The 15,086-nt window shown below is 43.5% G+C and overlaps 1 protein-coding gene across 3 annotated transcripts in view; it reads right to left on the bottom strand.

Annotated features, from left to right (window-relative positions):
* ccny (cyclin Y) overlaps positions 1-11,704 on the bottom strand; it is a 29,379-nt gene extending 17,675 nt beyond the window's left edge. For all 3 annotated transcript variants that reach the window (XM_079181254.1, XM_079181252.1, XM_079181253.1), the window contains exon 1: positions 11,041-11,704. In XM_079181254.1, coding sequence (XP_079037380.1) covers positions 11,041-11,194 — 154 coding nt within the window. In that variant the 5' untranslated portion in view covers positions 11,195-11,704. The remainder of the gene's footprint in view (positions 1-11,040) is intronic.
* Positions 11,705-15,086: the final 3,382 nt, after the last annotated feature.

Genomic DNA, 15,086 nt, shown 5'->3' with positions numbered 1-15,086 from the left:
GGGATCCAGATGGCGCAGCGCAGGCTGTCAACGGCATGCTATCAAACAATACGCCCACACGGCTAAGATAAGCAGCGCACAGCACATCTGGTAACGGAGTGATGGAGAAAAGAGCACAAGATGTAGCTGCTGATTGAAAATATATTGGCTAAAAGAAGCACCGTGCTGCCTCATTGTAGCAGTGAGCGTGAAGCCGGGTAGACTTTATGTCACTTTAATTCAGACTGTGTTTGACACGCTGCAATATGGCTCAACCACAGATGAGTGATGATTTGAGATCTTGAATCAGATTTGATGGGTGTCAGTGTGATCTAAGGATTGCGAAGCAAAGCAAAGTCAAGCTGTCCTTCGAAAAGCAGCGCGACAATAACAACGTATATTAAAACCACTGCAGATTTACCTTTAACAATCTAAGCTCTCGGCTTCTAGAGTGAAGGTTGGAGCGGCAAAGCCCACCGTTTCCATCCAGTACTTATCACAGCTCAACCCGTGTGACTGCTGCGCCGCATGATACTGTGAGTTGGCCCTGATAACACTTCTGTGTACGTGTGTGTGTGTGTGTCTTGTAATGTGAGAAAGAAGAACAGTAACACGCCGAGAGGAGAGGGAAAACGGAGGTTAACTGCTCAGTGGGCATCGTTACTGAGTCATGTATGGGCTGTGAACGTGCGGCAGAGAGCAGATCTTGACCCCATGTGGCGCCAACGCACTGAAAGCGTCCGACGGGCCTTTTTGAAGCACACCCATTGATTTTTTTCCCCAAAAAACTCCCACAGAGTGATACGTCTTCCATGTAAAGGATAACGTGACGCCAATGTCACGTTGTTGCCTAAATATCGAAGTTCTCCCTGAAATACTGCCGGTTGTGTGGTGTTTTGAATCTGAGAGCACCCACTGCTGTGCGTCAAATGAGGCGCGTCATTTCTTCGACCGTCAGTGCGTTGGGCCCTTTAAGTGGCTCCCACCTTGGGTAAGGAGGCGCTTGGCAGGGAGCACAGCAGGAAAGTGTGCTATCTGTGTTATGGCATTCACCGCTGTACCACTTACTGACACAGCCGCCGTGTTTTCATTTGAACAGCGTGTGGCGATAAGTCGGAGCGGAAGTGAAAGCTGCACCGATAAGACTTTTATGTAGTGAAACACCTTAATAGCAATATCAGCTGCTCACATTCCAGTGGGTTATAGTCAGGAAATCGGAGGAAAAGAGCTGAGCTTTTATAAAGGAAAAGCCAACAGGGACGAGAGGATGGAGGGGGAATGAACAACTACACAGAAAACTGATGACTTCAGCAGAACTCAATCACATACGTGCGCATCGTGTGTGTGTGTGTGGTCCTTCTCATAACTTCTCGGTTTCAGAGGATTCACGCAGAAGCCACGACATCTCGTTTCCATCACTTCCCGATGTCTTAAGATGAGGCATATGTGTACAAGATTAACAGTTAAGACGTCCGTACCCTCTCCCACTGTCCTATACAAGCACACATATACTGTTACGTCCACGGAAGGTCAAAGTTCCATGTACACAAACACACCTCCCGTCTGCCTCCACAGTCATGTCCTGCTCTGACAGGGGAGGACTTCCTGGACTCACAAGGACCTCAGCCGTACCGCTTTGTGCAGCGGGCGCTGCGTTAAAGCAGCCGAGCAGCCCCCCAAATTCCAAACAATCCGTCACAGTGATTTGTCACAGCGACGTTCCCTGGCAGCGTACCTGGCTATGTATACCCGTGTGGACCGCTGCCGTTGATTACTTCTACACTTGACGGATGGCTGTAATTGATGGTGAAATGAAACGGCACAGAGCAGGGAAGGGGAGTACAGAGGACAGGTTTTCCCAAAGAAAGAATAAAAAAAAAACATCGTAAAGGCCGTAGTCGGAGCACATACAAGAAGCCAAAACGTGAGCTAGAAAGCGATGTTTAAAAGGGGATAAAGAAGAAGGCAGCGAATGATTTTGCAAGGACATAAAGATGACGTTCGCAAATTGTTATCGACATTTCATGAAGTGAGTCCAGCAGGAGCTCGTATATTTTCTTCTCCAGGCACTTAAGGCTTAACAGTGTAGTTCATCGTAACGGCATTGCAGCATCAGCTATTATACTTCCATCTGCCTGTTGAGGCTGCGTACGAACGCTGATGACAGTGAGACTTAAGAGTAACTTAAATGTGGATTCTGCCATTTTCTCCTCTGAGTCTGTAGTGATTGAGCCTCCGTTTACATTCGCTGCTCTGAACATCCAGAGTCTGGTGTTTTCCAGAGACGAGCACAAGGGCGAAGACACAAATGTAATCGAAAGTGTGTCAGCAGAACTGCCTCAGTGGTGGAAACACTGTTTAATTAACAAGTCGTTTCTTGGAGCAGGAACATTACCCCACTTTCACAAAGATGCACGATCATGAAGGTGCAAATCACACGGCGCTCTGATCTTGCATCAGTTGTTCATCTGATGAGAGCTGTTATTAGGGCTACAACTACAGGTTATTTTCATTATCCATTAATCCTGATGATTATTTTGTTGCTTAATCCTTTTGCCAATTAAAAAAAAAAGTCCAAAGTCTGTCGATCGACAAATCCATTAATTGACTTATCGTTGCAGCTCTGGCTTTCATTTTTCCAAAACTGACACAGAGAGAGAGAGCGAGAGTGAGACACAGTAAGGGGTGAGGAGTCCACGGACTCGTTTACTCTGCACCCAGCGGAGAGACATCAACTCACCGTCAGCCTCTCTGTCCCCTCCCATCCCTGCATCCTCTGCTCGCTGTAGCTAGGCAACGCAGGCTTGAAACGATTCAGATGGTGGAGGCAGGCCCATCAAAGGCAGAGACAGACAGGCAGCCGGGCTCGCTGTCTTTTTCTTCCCCTCTCTCTCTCTCTCTCTCTCTCTCTCTGTCTGCCTCTCCCACCTGCACTACACTGTACTAATTGCTGCCGAGTCGTATTGAGCGTGCGGATGCAACGACGCCGTACCACACAAGAGCACCAGTGCAGGGTCCGTTGCATTGTCTTCTTACGCTACATGCCACTCAGGTCACACGTCGTCTTTCAACTAGCGGAGACAGGAAAGCCATCCCTTCAAATAGAGAGTAAATAACTACGGAGACAAACCATAACAGAGAGCTGAAAGAGCTCTGCCGCACTGCTCTGGGGTCAGGGAATGTGTTGACAATAACTGTTGGTATGTGCACACAGAGCTGTACAGAAAAGGGACCTGGGTGAGGAGCAAGCATTGCTCCAATATGTTGAGGAATGTCTAGGTATGTGACAATATGAACATTTTATGTCACAAGTATCCTGGCTAGAATATAATCGCAATTCACAATATGATCCCGGTAATCATCAAAATATTCATATTTCATCACAGACGCAATCTCTATTTAGTGAACATCCTTTTCAGTGGAAAACAAATCAAAGGTTTATCACATGTTTTAATTAAATCAAAGAACGCTTGTGGCGATTGGCTGCTAGCAAAACACACAAGCAGTCATTTTATTCTAGATCTGCGGTATCGTATACACTGGAGAAAGTTTGACACTACTTGGTCCTGGGTTGTTTCGGTCGATACCTTTTAAGGTATCGAGTACCGATACCAGACCCTGATACACATGCACCACTTTTTTTTTGCAGGACCCATTTACACGGCTGCTCAAAGACAATCTCGTGTTACTGGAGATTATTAGCATATACTCAAGCTCCATTCCTGGGGTAAGAGGAAATGTGAAGGTGAAAGATATGCAAATTTCAATATAACAGACATGTAATAGCTCAATAGTCCCCCCACTCCCCAAGTTCCTCTCCTGCCATTAACCATCTGTCCCTGCAGAACATGATCCATGCACCACTAGGATCTGCATCAGTGCGCTACGTCCAAGAGAAAAGTCTGCAGCTGACCCAGCAGCTAGTACATACAACGAAATGTTTTCTTTTGCCCTAAAAGGTCAGCCATGTGTTTGCCCGCTACCACCCTGTGCTCCTCTCACAGCTCCTTGTTTAATCCAAACCACTGTCTCTCTCTCTCTCTCTCTCTCTCTCTCTCTCTGTGAGGTTCATCCGGTGTCACGCTGTGGAAAGAGCCAAAGATGACAGGAAGGCCATCTGTGCCAAGCTCTGTCATACTCCGTCTGTGTTGACATTTCCACACAACACATGCGCGCATGCAAATGCTGGCAGGCAGGCACGCGCACACACACACACACACACACACGCATAAATCAACACAGCAGAATACCAATGGATTTTATCAGTGATGCTCACAGACACACTCACATGTACAGTAGATACTTGGATAGCTGACAGATTGTCAAAATTCCTATGAAGTGTGCTGGGATAGGCTCCTATCAAAGGGCTCTGGAATGAAGAAGCAGTTAAGAAAATAGATGTATTCTTACTGGAACACTATGACAACAATATGATCTTGATAAAAAACAAATAAACTGTGATTGATTAGCAGATTTGAAATCAGAAAATCCATAGTCCACGGATGCTGTTTGTATCAACCGTAAACAATAGTTTGGTGACTTTGAAAGTGAAAGGAAATCACACTGCAGCCAACCATTGCACTTCTTCCCCCACTGTATCAGATATGATCTATTCAAACGTGAGTTGTTTCCTTTCTATAGGAGAGAGCGTCATGTGATTGTGCAGTCATTTCCCTCACGGTACAGTCACATGACAGCTCACATGTGAATTCAAAGCTGGTATGAATACGGAAACGTTTGCAATTTTAAGCAATGCACAGATATGAAAATTGTTGCCAGTTTGCATTACAGCCATCAGACAGATGGAAACTGCTAATACTGATGGTCGGGAATGTACGCTTGTGTTGCCTGTGTAGTGATAAAAAAAAATAAAAATACATTTTCAGTTGTATGTCTACAGTAAAAAAATACATATTATGATTTAATGTGAGATAAAAATAAAAAAAGGCTGCAGGCCTATGATGTTGCGCTGCAGGGAGGCTCCACCGCTAATCAATTTACCCCATGAACTGCAATTTACTGGGAGAGCAAAGAGCCGGAGGTCATTTTTTCTAGGGAAGATTACGTATGCTGCTTCATCCACACACTGCAGCGCATTCAAGCAGGTCCAACAGCAGCAGTTAGTAGGGCTGATGTAATGTCATGAGGATGGATGTGTGACTCTGTGCAGCACGGCACCGTGGATCTGGAGCAACAGCAGCAAAGAAGTTCCTTTATCTTGTGAGTGAGGGTTAAATACCTCATTTCATTCAGAATTTATTTGGGCACACACACAATAATCTTATGAAATTAGAGTGCCTTGCTCGAGGACTCTTAAAAAAACGCTAATCATTGTGTAGTTCCGGCACAAACGGGTCCGCTTTTTGGTCAGAAACGCGTCGGCATAGAGCGCGATGTAAAGAGCTGAGTGAGGTCAAACCCACGGTCACAAAGGCTCAACTTGATCCGTCAGTAGAATGAGTCCGTCCTTCCTGCTGAAAAGACACGACAGCAGCAGTCTCTCCCAGTTTGCAGGCACAACATTTGCCAGTAATGCAAGTAGCCTGCAGACAGCTGTGCCCGGATGATCTCTTGAGCTAGCCTAACACCACGTCTAATTGCCGTCAGGTTCCCAAGCGTGCGTGGAGTTAAAAAAGCACCAGTCCGCCAAAGCAAACAGACACACACAGACCGCATTGGGCGAGCTGATTTCTGATTACACCATTACAAGAGCGCTGATGGGAAGCTACTTAAGACACTCAACCGTTGGGCATTCACAGATTGCTGCTCCTCCACCTTACAAGAGGGCAAACACTCTTGACAAGTTGGATTTGGGGAACTCCAAACAATTAGGTGGAGACTTGGATCGGAAAGGCCGTTGGCGTTCCCACGGTTCACTGCGCAGCTGTCTTGTAAAAGCAGAGCTTAAACATTTTGAAAGCACAGAAACAAAAAAAACAGAGGTTAAGCAATGCAATTGCACAGATCTCTAAAGCTGCATCAGTCTGGGGAACCGAGAATTCAGAGCGGGCACGAGGGGAAGCCCTTTTTTAAGCTCCCTTTGGTCTCTGTGTGGACGGCTCTTCTGCCCATGAGCCCTTCTGAATGTTGACATTCCACATCCAGTCGTATTTGTTCTTTCTTTTTCTAGGGATGACTCTTATTGGCTTTACAAATACTACCACATGTGAGCATCAGATAATCTGCTATCCATCTCCAAAATGTCAATGTTTTATCAATTTGAGGGGACAAAATGTCCTTATTGAGTTGATTTAAGTGCTTTTGTGAAATCCTGCAGAGGAGCTTTTTATTTTTCTTTGTCCTACTCCTAGAGAGTAGAGAGCGCTATGGAAAACCAACTACGCTCCCAACCCCATGCTCTAACCACAGATAGTGTACAAGAGGTGCGATAGCTTTTACAACTCACTGGCATTGGGAATGAATGAACTCCTTTCTTATTTGAATGGGTGTTCCTGACCGGCGATCCAGAGGCCGTCTCCGTTCTCTTCATCAGAACAGGCAGAAGGCCGTTACTCTTGTCAATTTCTCAGGAGGCGGCGGCACTAGGAGGGAAACGCCGAGCAGCCGATGCATCTTCCCACTCGTAGGCGGAGTCGAGAACCAAACCAGACACCGGAATGAGATTGCCCCGGGCAATTGGGTTTTCATTAACACTCGGTGAATCAGTTCATTTGTTTTTGAAATGGAAACCGCTCCCAGTGAAACGATTTGTTACTCCTCTCGGAGGAAAATTGCCGGCTTTCCGTGAGCGAGAATGCAAAAAAAAAAAGAAAGTAGAATGAATTGTTTTTATGAGGGAATGATTCTGAGGAGCTTAAGCAGACGTGATTCAGTCTCACCACCACCTGTGCTGCTGCTTGATATTTAATGCAGCTACAATGCTTAAGAGTAAAAGCAAGGCCTCAATCAATAACGAAAGTATTCGTTAGTTGCAGCTTTAAAAATAGGTCAGTGGTGTAACATGTTTGTACTAAGACTCTTACCAATAAGCATCAGCCAGTGTGTTTGGGAAAAATAGAATAAAAAACACATCAATGACTGAAATGTCACTATCCCATCATTACTGAGTAAATACAAGGTACTTTGACACATACCTGCCCTCACCAAGGCTCTGAATCTTTCAATATTTTGTATTCAGACACATTCATAATCCTAACACAAACTAATTAGGTTTGCTCCCCTTGATTGTTCCATGTAGGGATGCAACTAACAATTATCTCCATTGTTGATTCATCTGCCCATTGTTTGCTTGATTAAGCCATTAGTCTTTTTGAGAAAATGGTGAAAAACATCATTTCAAAAATATCCTGATTGACTATAATTTCCCGGAGCCCATGGTGATATAAATGGACCACTTGATTTATCCAACCAACAGTCCAAAACATTGAATTTACTATTACATACAAGACAGAGAAAAGCAGCAAATCCTCATTTGCGTTATCATTGAAGATTCATTTTCAGTCCACTGATGTGTTTAATATGCCAACATTCCCTGAAGCTGATTGTGTACTTTCACTTTAATGTGTAATGTCTTTCATTTTTCCAAAATGCCTTGACAGAGTCCCTACAGCTTAAGGCCAGTTAGACTTCTTAAGACTTTCTTAAACGCCACTCAGAACGACATTTTGAGGCCAAGAAACTGAAGAACAAAAACATCCCGGCTGCAAACAAAATATGTCTTCAGTATGGGCGGGGAGGACAATAGTGAAAGTAATAGTGACAGCACATCAAATAAGTGAGAATCACACCCCATTTAACACCCCACTCAAAACCCAAACAGTTATTTCTGCCTCTTTTATGATTGATTTGTCCCAGAAAAAAAAAAAAAAGTATGTCAAAGTGTGGCTACACTAAGAATCTGACTTCCACTCTGAGAGGCTGACACCAAAATGTGACTTGTGCTGCCCTGTTTTCAGACAGCTCATCAAACTGTGGTCAGGAGCATTCTGAAAAGAGCCGGCTCTCTTGATTTAGTTCACTAAAAAAAGACTTTCTGGCTCTTCAGTCAGTTAAATGCTTTGACATTTAGAACCAGCACATGGGGAACGTGCCAAAATGTTGCCAAAGCATCCACCATCAGCTTTACTGGTTAGCCAAATGTATTGCACCAAAAAACTATTACTGCTGGTCAGTAAATTGAGGAAATTATCAATTGATTAATCGATAGTTGACCTAGTTTACATTGCTGCTGAATCCTGGTCAAAAAAACAGGAACAAAGAGCCAAACTAATTGAAATGGAGGGAATTAGTTCATACTCCACAAAGATGGACATTGACAAGAATTTGTTCTTCAATGATTGTTGTATTTATCACTTATTTGGTCAAATATGTGTGGTTACATTTGGCCCTCACATGCAGTTTAAAAAGAAAAATAGAAATTTGTGATATCAGCAGTTGAAAACAGAGAAAGGAGTATTTTTCAACCTCGGCAACAATCCAAACTGAGTGGGATCATCCAGCGTTATTCTAGGTCAACTCGTCTGGAAGTCATAGTTAGGAGACTCTCCAGGCTCATCAACCAGGCATGAATAATCCATGTGCAGATTTCAATTAGCCTGCAAGCAAGACTCATCAATACGTGTGTGTGTGTATGTGTGTGTGTGTGTGTGTGTGTGTGTGTGTGTGTGTGTGTGTGTGTGTGTGTGCGCTCCAGAAATAACTAACTTTAACACTGATGAGACAGAGACGAATGCCGGGCCCGGGGCCATTGCTCATTTACAGATGTCTATGTTAAGTAAAAACCCAAACAGGGCGAGCGATCCATCTGTTTCATCTTCCATGTCGCCGTCCTCTCTCTCTCTCGCTCTCTCTCTCTCTTATTTCTGAGACATCATCAGCGGCCTCGGTTTACCTTTACCAAGAGCTCCTGTGCAGCGATACGGCATTGCAACGTTCTCTGATCAAATTAGTCTAAAGATAGCTCCGCTGTTTGTGTCGAGGGTCTGGAAATTGCAAAGAATGTCCCTCTCTCTGCACGGAGAGTGATGGTGAAGCTTAGTTAGGTTGAGCATTAACGTGCACATGTGGATGACAATCTGTAGCCTTCATCTCTGATCATCCTGCCCCCCATAATTCTCTCCTGTTGTTCTTCCAGTTATCTTTATCCAGCTTTCACTTGTTTGAAAAAAAAGGCAACATATAGGAAATCGCTCCATTGAACCTGTGATTATGTTTTGAAAAATTAAGAAAAGATTACTCCCATTCAAAAATGTAAGTGCCACTCCCTATCGCTGGATTTGTATTGTTTAAGAAGGTTCAGATGAAAGTTTTAAAACGTATTTCATGCTGTGTGAAGCCAAGCTTATAACACCTTTATACCCACAGCACTGCTGCCAGCACCCAATATCCAAAAAGCCTTTTATAGACTTTAGAAAACACGTCTTTATTTAACTACCCATGCATCTTTCATATCAAATGCCTTTCGTCTGGAGAGCGTCTCGGTGACCGCACAAGCCACCAGTGGACCAGCGCTAGCTGGAGAGGAGGGGGACTTCCTCCCCTCGGGAATCGATGACTAAAGCGTTGTGTTGATAGCGACCATAAAACTTAACTACCCTTTAGGCCTGTATATCTGTGGTAGTCGACGCGTCTTCATCACAGTCAAACACGAGTGATGGGCTTGACCCTGAGAGACCTGCATCGGCATGCTACAAGCGTCTATGTCATGAGAAGCAGACATACGGTTATTGAAAGAATGAGATTGTGGACACGAGCAGCCGAACTCGAGTCTCCATTGTAAGGTGAACAAGCTCGGAGCAGAACTGCTGCTGCTTCTTCAGATGGAAAGATGAAAGTTACGGTGGTCCAGACATCTGATTAGGATGCCCCTGGAGCCTCCCTGTGTACGGTATTCTGGGCACGTCCAACTAGCAGGACACCCCTGGGTATAGACCCAGAACATGCTGGGAGGATTAGCTATTTATCATACGGCATGGGAATGAGTGAGGAAGTAGCCTAACTGGGGAGGATGTCTGGACTGCTTTGACCCAGTCAAGCAGCAGAGAATGGATGGACGGACTATGGGTGTAAATTACCTTTCTGTAGCTGGGTATACATAATGCCAAGTGTGTCAATGATACACGTTAGAGCTCATTAGAAATAAAATGGTGCTGTTGTCTGATAAGACTTTATAGATTGATTTAGGATGAAGCATATTTGGTGACAAACAACTGTGTGAATGTCTTACAAGCCAAAATCGGTGCCACCAAACCATTCCTCGTTTTGCATGGGGAAATACCCCGAACATTCCGACGGGCCCTGCGGGCGTCAGATCCAAAATGTACAGTGTAGTGTGACTGTGCTGGTGTTGATGAGCATTGATATGCGATGGCCGCGTCATTTCCTATTCGGCTCCCAACACCCCGCTATGAACACTGTCCATCATGATCACATCACCTCCCACCGGAGCAGAAACTCACACCCGCCCTTCAACACACTGGGCCAACCTCACACACACACACACACACACACACACACACACACACACACACACACACACACACACACACACACACACACACACACACACACACACACACACACACACACACACACACACACACACACACACACGGTGGTGATGACGTGAGCTCGGGGTCAGGGCTCAGACCACCAAATAACCAGACAGCAGCAGCAGAAGCAAGCTGGAAGCGATTAAAGTCAGTGTATAATAAGGATGGATTATAATTGTGAAACTAATATTACACGAAAATACTATCTAATAATACTAACTCCCACAGCTAAAGTGCCTTGTACTTTTGCATCCCAGAATTTGGAAACTACTGCCATATGGCTGATTTCCAACAAGCTGGAAGTCCTGTGAGAAGGAAGCCTTCAGCGGTGTCGTTATTGGTGTAATGGGGTGGGTGGGTCCTCTGCACAGATGTTGCAAGCTCTCCTTAACCGCTAACGTCACACATATTTAGACAACACTACAAAATGATAATAACCATAACAATAATATTCATAATAGTAATATGTGTGTGTGTTGTTTATTGTATTATTTACATGTTAAAAAAGGGGGGGGGGGGGGGGGGGGGGGTAGCTGCATCTGTATCTCACCGTCTAGATTTTCTCTGTCGCTGATGTGCTGGAGGTTGCAGCTCGTGTCCTCCCGGCTCAGCTCCGGCTCCGGCCGGTAGGGCTCGAGCCTGGAGTGGTTGTTCCTCCTGTGTTTGGGGCTCGAGGACACGCAGCAAGAGGTTGTATTCCCCATGGTGGAAGCAGGTTTTGGTTATAGGTCCAAAAGCCCCCCCAACTGGTTTCTTCAGCCTTCTCCTGGCCGTGCTGATAACGTTACCGAGAGATAAAGCGAGAGAGAGAGAGAGAGAGAGATAGAGCGAGAGAGAGAGGGAGGAAAAAACGGGGCGGTAACGCGGACAGACAGACCTGGTGCAAACTACAAACCCCGGTATCCGTTAGCGCTGCACGCCCTTCCCCCGAGTCTACAGTAGGCTACGCTTTGCCGGTGAAGTTCAGTCATTTAAACGGCCGGTAAAACGCCGAGGTAGGCTAATAAATCAGAGGAGTAGCCCGACGTCCCCCTCCAGACGTCCAGATAGCGCCTCTATTTCGCAGCCGTCGGTTTCAAACTCCCCGGTTTTCAGATTCCCTCGCCTTGTAATTTCCGTCCGAGCGTCCAGTTATCTCCACAAACGCATTTTGAGATACTAGTACTTTATCGCGACACGAATGCATATGTGGACATGTTTTTTTGCTCGTCGGGGGGGAGATATTTCAGCTCGCAGCGCTACATGGTTGCCGATGTACTGTGGACTACTGCTGCTACATCCGCTGTTGTGTGGCTTTCAGGTGCTGCCCGTAAAGTCGGATTTTCGACACTAAGGTTAAGAAATTGCTTCGCACTTTTAAATGCATTCAGTAGGCCTATAGCCTAGTAGGTGTTTTACCCACAGAAGCCAGAGAGAAAACTATTATAACAAAAAATAAAAATAAACTAGGGAAACTGACCACCTTGTTTGATGTCCTAGGTACTTCACGATCTTGTGGCATTGTCGTTGAAAACAATTGTCAAAGAGCAACGTACAGTAGTAGTATTCATTTTTTTTACCTTCAGTTACTCATTCTGCATTCCTGCTGTTTGTTGTTTTGTACTAAATTGTGAGAGAATGGTCGACGGCTACATGTAAGCAAATAGAAAGTACAATATCCGGTAGCACGTAAACATACCTTAAAAAGCTACAGCATTACGGCCATGCGAAAAGGTTCCGGTTCAAGTGGGTGGTTACGATGTAATAAATGGACAATCGTGACAGGCTCTTGGCGAATGGCCTGCAATTAGGAAAGAAATATATAAATATAAATACAGACTATAATAGAAAAAATATTCTCAGGTGTGTTCAGGAAGTCCGTGAATGATTTATTTTATTCCACTAATATTTATCTACAGGCAGGAACCTATATATAATCAAATTCAGAATCAGCTTTATTGGCCATGTATGTGTACACATACAAGGAATCTGCTCTCAACGTACATACACAGAAATAGACAAATACACAAAAACAAGGACAACAAAGTAGAACAAAGGTAAGCATAAACCGTTAACTACTATGTACACATATATTTACAAAGTATATATATATATGAACATAAAACACAATGACAATGAAATGGAGATAAAAGTGCAATGATGCAGAGTGCAAGGATGCTTGAATAAATATGGAAAGATAGTCACAAGATACTTTGTGTCACAGGATACATTTTGTGACTATAATATTTACTTTATAATAACAGTACATTAAGAATAGGCCACCTAGTAATTGTTTTTTTGTTTTTATTAAACCAAAACAATATTTATATCATCAATAATATAATATATATATTAATTAATTAATATTAATATTAATTAATATTAATATTAATTAATATATATATATATTATATATAGTAATATATATAATATAATATAATATATATATATATATATATAATATAATTTAGATGTTTGGTTTATTCTTATTGAACATTAAGCCTAATTTACCTACCTCATTGATTTAATTGTCACACTTAAATCCTGAATTGAATGGATGAACAGAAGGGATCAAAGGACAAGATGAGAAGACATAATGTTGGTCAAATGCTGTGGTCCAAATAAAATGACTTCAGTTTTATTGCCATTGAGTTACAGAAAGTTTGACTCTAGAATACAAAAAAAAAAATTCCATAATCTCATAAAACAAGAGCAAAAAACAGATTAATTGGTTCTCTTTTCTTCTTTGCTGCCATGTTACCGGTCTCGTAGGAGGTGCAGGCCGACAGACTGGAATTGAGTTGGGAACCAATGCAACAGCCTACCAGCTCGTTAAGTCTGATAGACTCACTCTGTCTTCTATAAATTCAATGATTACTGTTTACATTTTGCATAAACTGTAAGAAGGGTTATAAGTGGTCAGAACTGGTAGACACAAAAAGGGTCGCAAGTAGACGCCGTTTCATTTTCAGGGGTCACAACCAAGAAAGAAAACACCGCGGCCACATGTCTTACTTTAAATTACCACTCGAAAACTATTAGGAATATTCAATTTAAAGTCAGCAGGTAATATTTGAAGGGCCAGTGTGTAGCAATTATTGGAATCTATTAGCAGAAAGGGAATACATTATTAAAACATTTGTTTTCTTAAATGTATAATCACCAAAAAAAGAGAGAAAACATGTTTTTGTTAGCTAAGAATGAGCTGTTCCGCCTAGTCCCGCCCTACTGTGCTGTGATTGGCTAGAACTGGCTAGTGCTTCTGTGCTGTGATTGGCTAGTACTGGCTAGTACTTCTGTGCTATGATTGGCTAGTACTGGCTAGTACTTCTGTGCTGTAATTGGCTAGTACTGGCTAGTACTTCTGTGCTGTGATTGGCTAGTACTGGCTAGTGCTTCTGTGCTATGATTGGCTAGTACTGGCTAGTACTTCTGTGCTGTGATTGACAGATTGACTCACGTTACAGCCTGTCTCAGGAGTTTCAGAAAAGACGTTTCAAAGCTGCTTCAAATTCTGCGAAACCAAGATAACAGACTGAAGTATTTTGCACAATACAGGCAAACCAAACTATGTAATGGACAGTGACTTCACAGAGATGACACAGAGAGACTGAGCAAGAACTTTATTAAAGACATTAAAAACAATGTCAAAAAGAAGGGGTGATCATAACATGACAACAGGTAAGTATGTTGTATGTTGCAGAGGAGAATAATAAAGCACCAACAGAGAACCGAAACAATTCACTTCTAAATTCAGCCATGTATACAGTAAGTTAATATAATTCCATAAATGTGTGTATTAGTTAACCAAATGTACACTTATTCAAATAACATAAATACTTTTTTAAAATAGAAAATACAGGGTAAATCTGCCAGATCGTGGTAGGCCTTTACATTAAATACAAAGGAAGCTGGGTGATACATGCAGTGGCTGTTGATCGCTGGTAGTGTAGTGTGGTAGCCTTGGCTTCAGACATTGGCAGCACGTTCCGATGTTCATTGTCATCCCGCGCTGCAAGTCGGCCTTCAGCATCTTATTCTCCTCCTCCAGGAAGGCGATGCGCCTCTTCAATCCGTCAATGTGTTCCTTCTTTTTCCTCCTATATTTTCTGGCAGCCTTCCTGTTCAAAGGGACATAAGCGCCTTGTAATACTCACTGATAATAACCCTGACCTGACGCAGGGTTCTTGTTGTTGCTGGTGGTGACGCACCGGCTAATTCAGAGCCAGACACGTTGACATCATCGTGTAAACACACTTTTACAGCAAGGACAGGGAGTGTTTTGTGCGAGTGTGTGCATGTGTGTCTGTATAAGCAAAGTCCTCAAGTCATCCCGCAGAAGCAGTCCGCACAGTCAAAGGAATCACTTGGCTTTGTGCCGGTAGATGTCCTTTAAGAATCTAAGCTCCTCAATCAGAGACTTGTTTTGATTTTCGAGCACGGCCACGCGGTTTTCGAGGCATTTGACATATTCCTTCTTCTTTCGTCGGCACTCCCGGGCGGCTTCCCTGGAAGCAACAACAACAGTTACCGTGAAGAAGAAGAAGAAGAAGAAAAAAAGGATCTTCTTGGCTTTTCTCCCAGATCCAACAGAGAGCCGACCATGAATCAGTTTAC

The sequence above is a fragment of the Pholis gunnellus genome (assembly GCF_910591455.1).
Source record: "Pholis gunnellus genome assembly, chromosome: 20".
Classification (NCBI taxonomy): Eukaryota; Metazoa; Chordata; class Actinopteri; order Perciformes; family Pholidae; genus Pholis; species Pholis gunnellus.
This window is presented reverse-complemented; position numbering and strand designations above follow the sequence as displayed.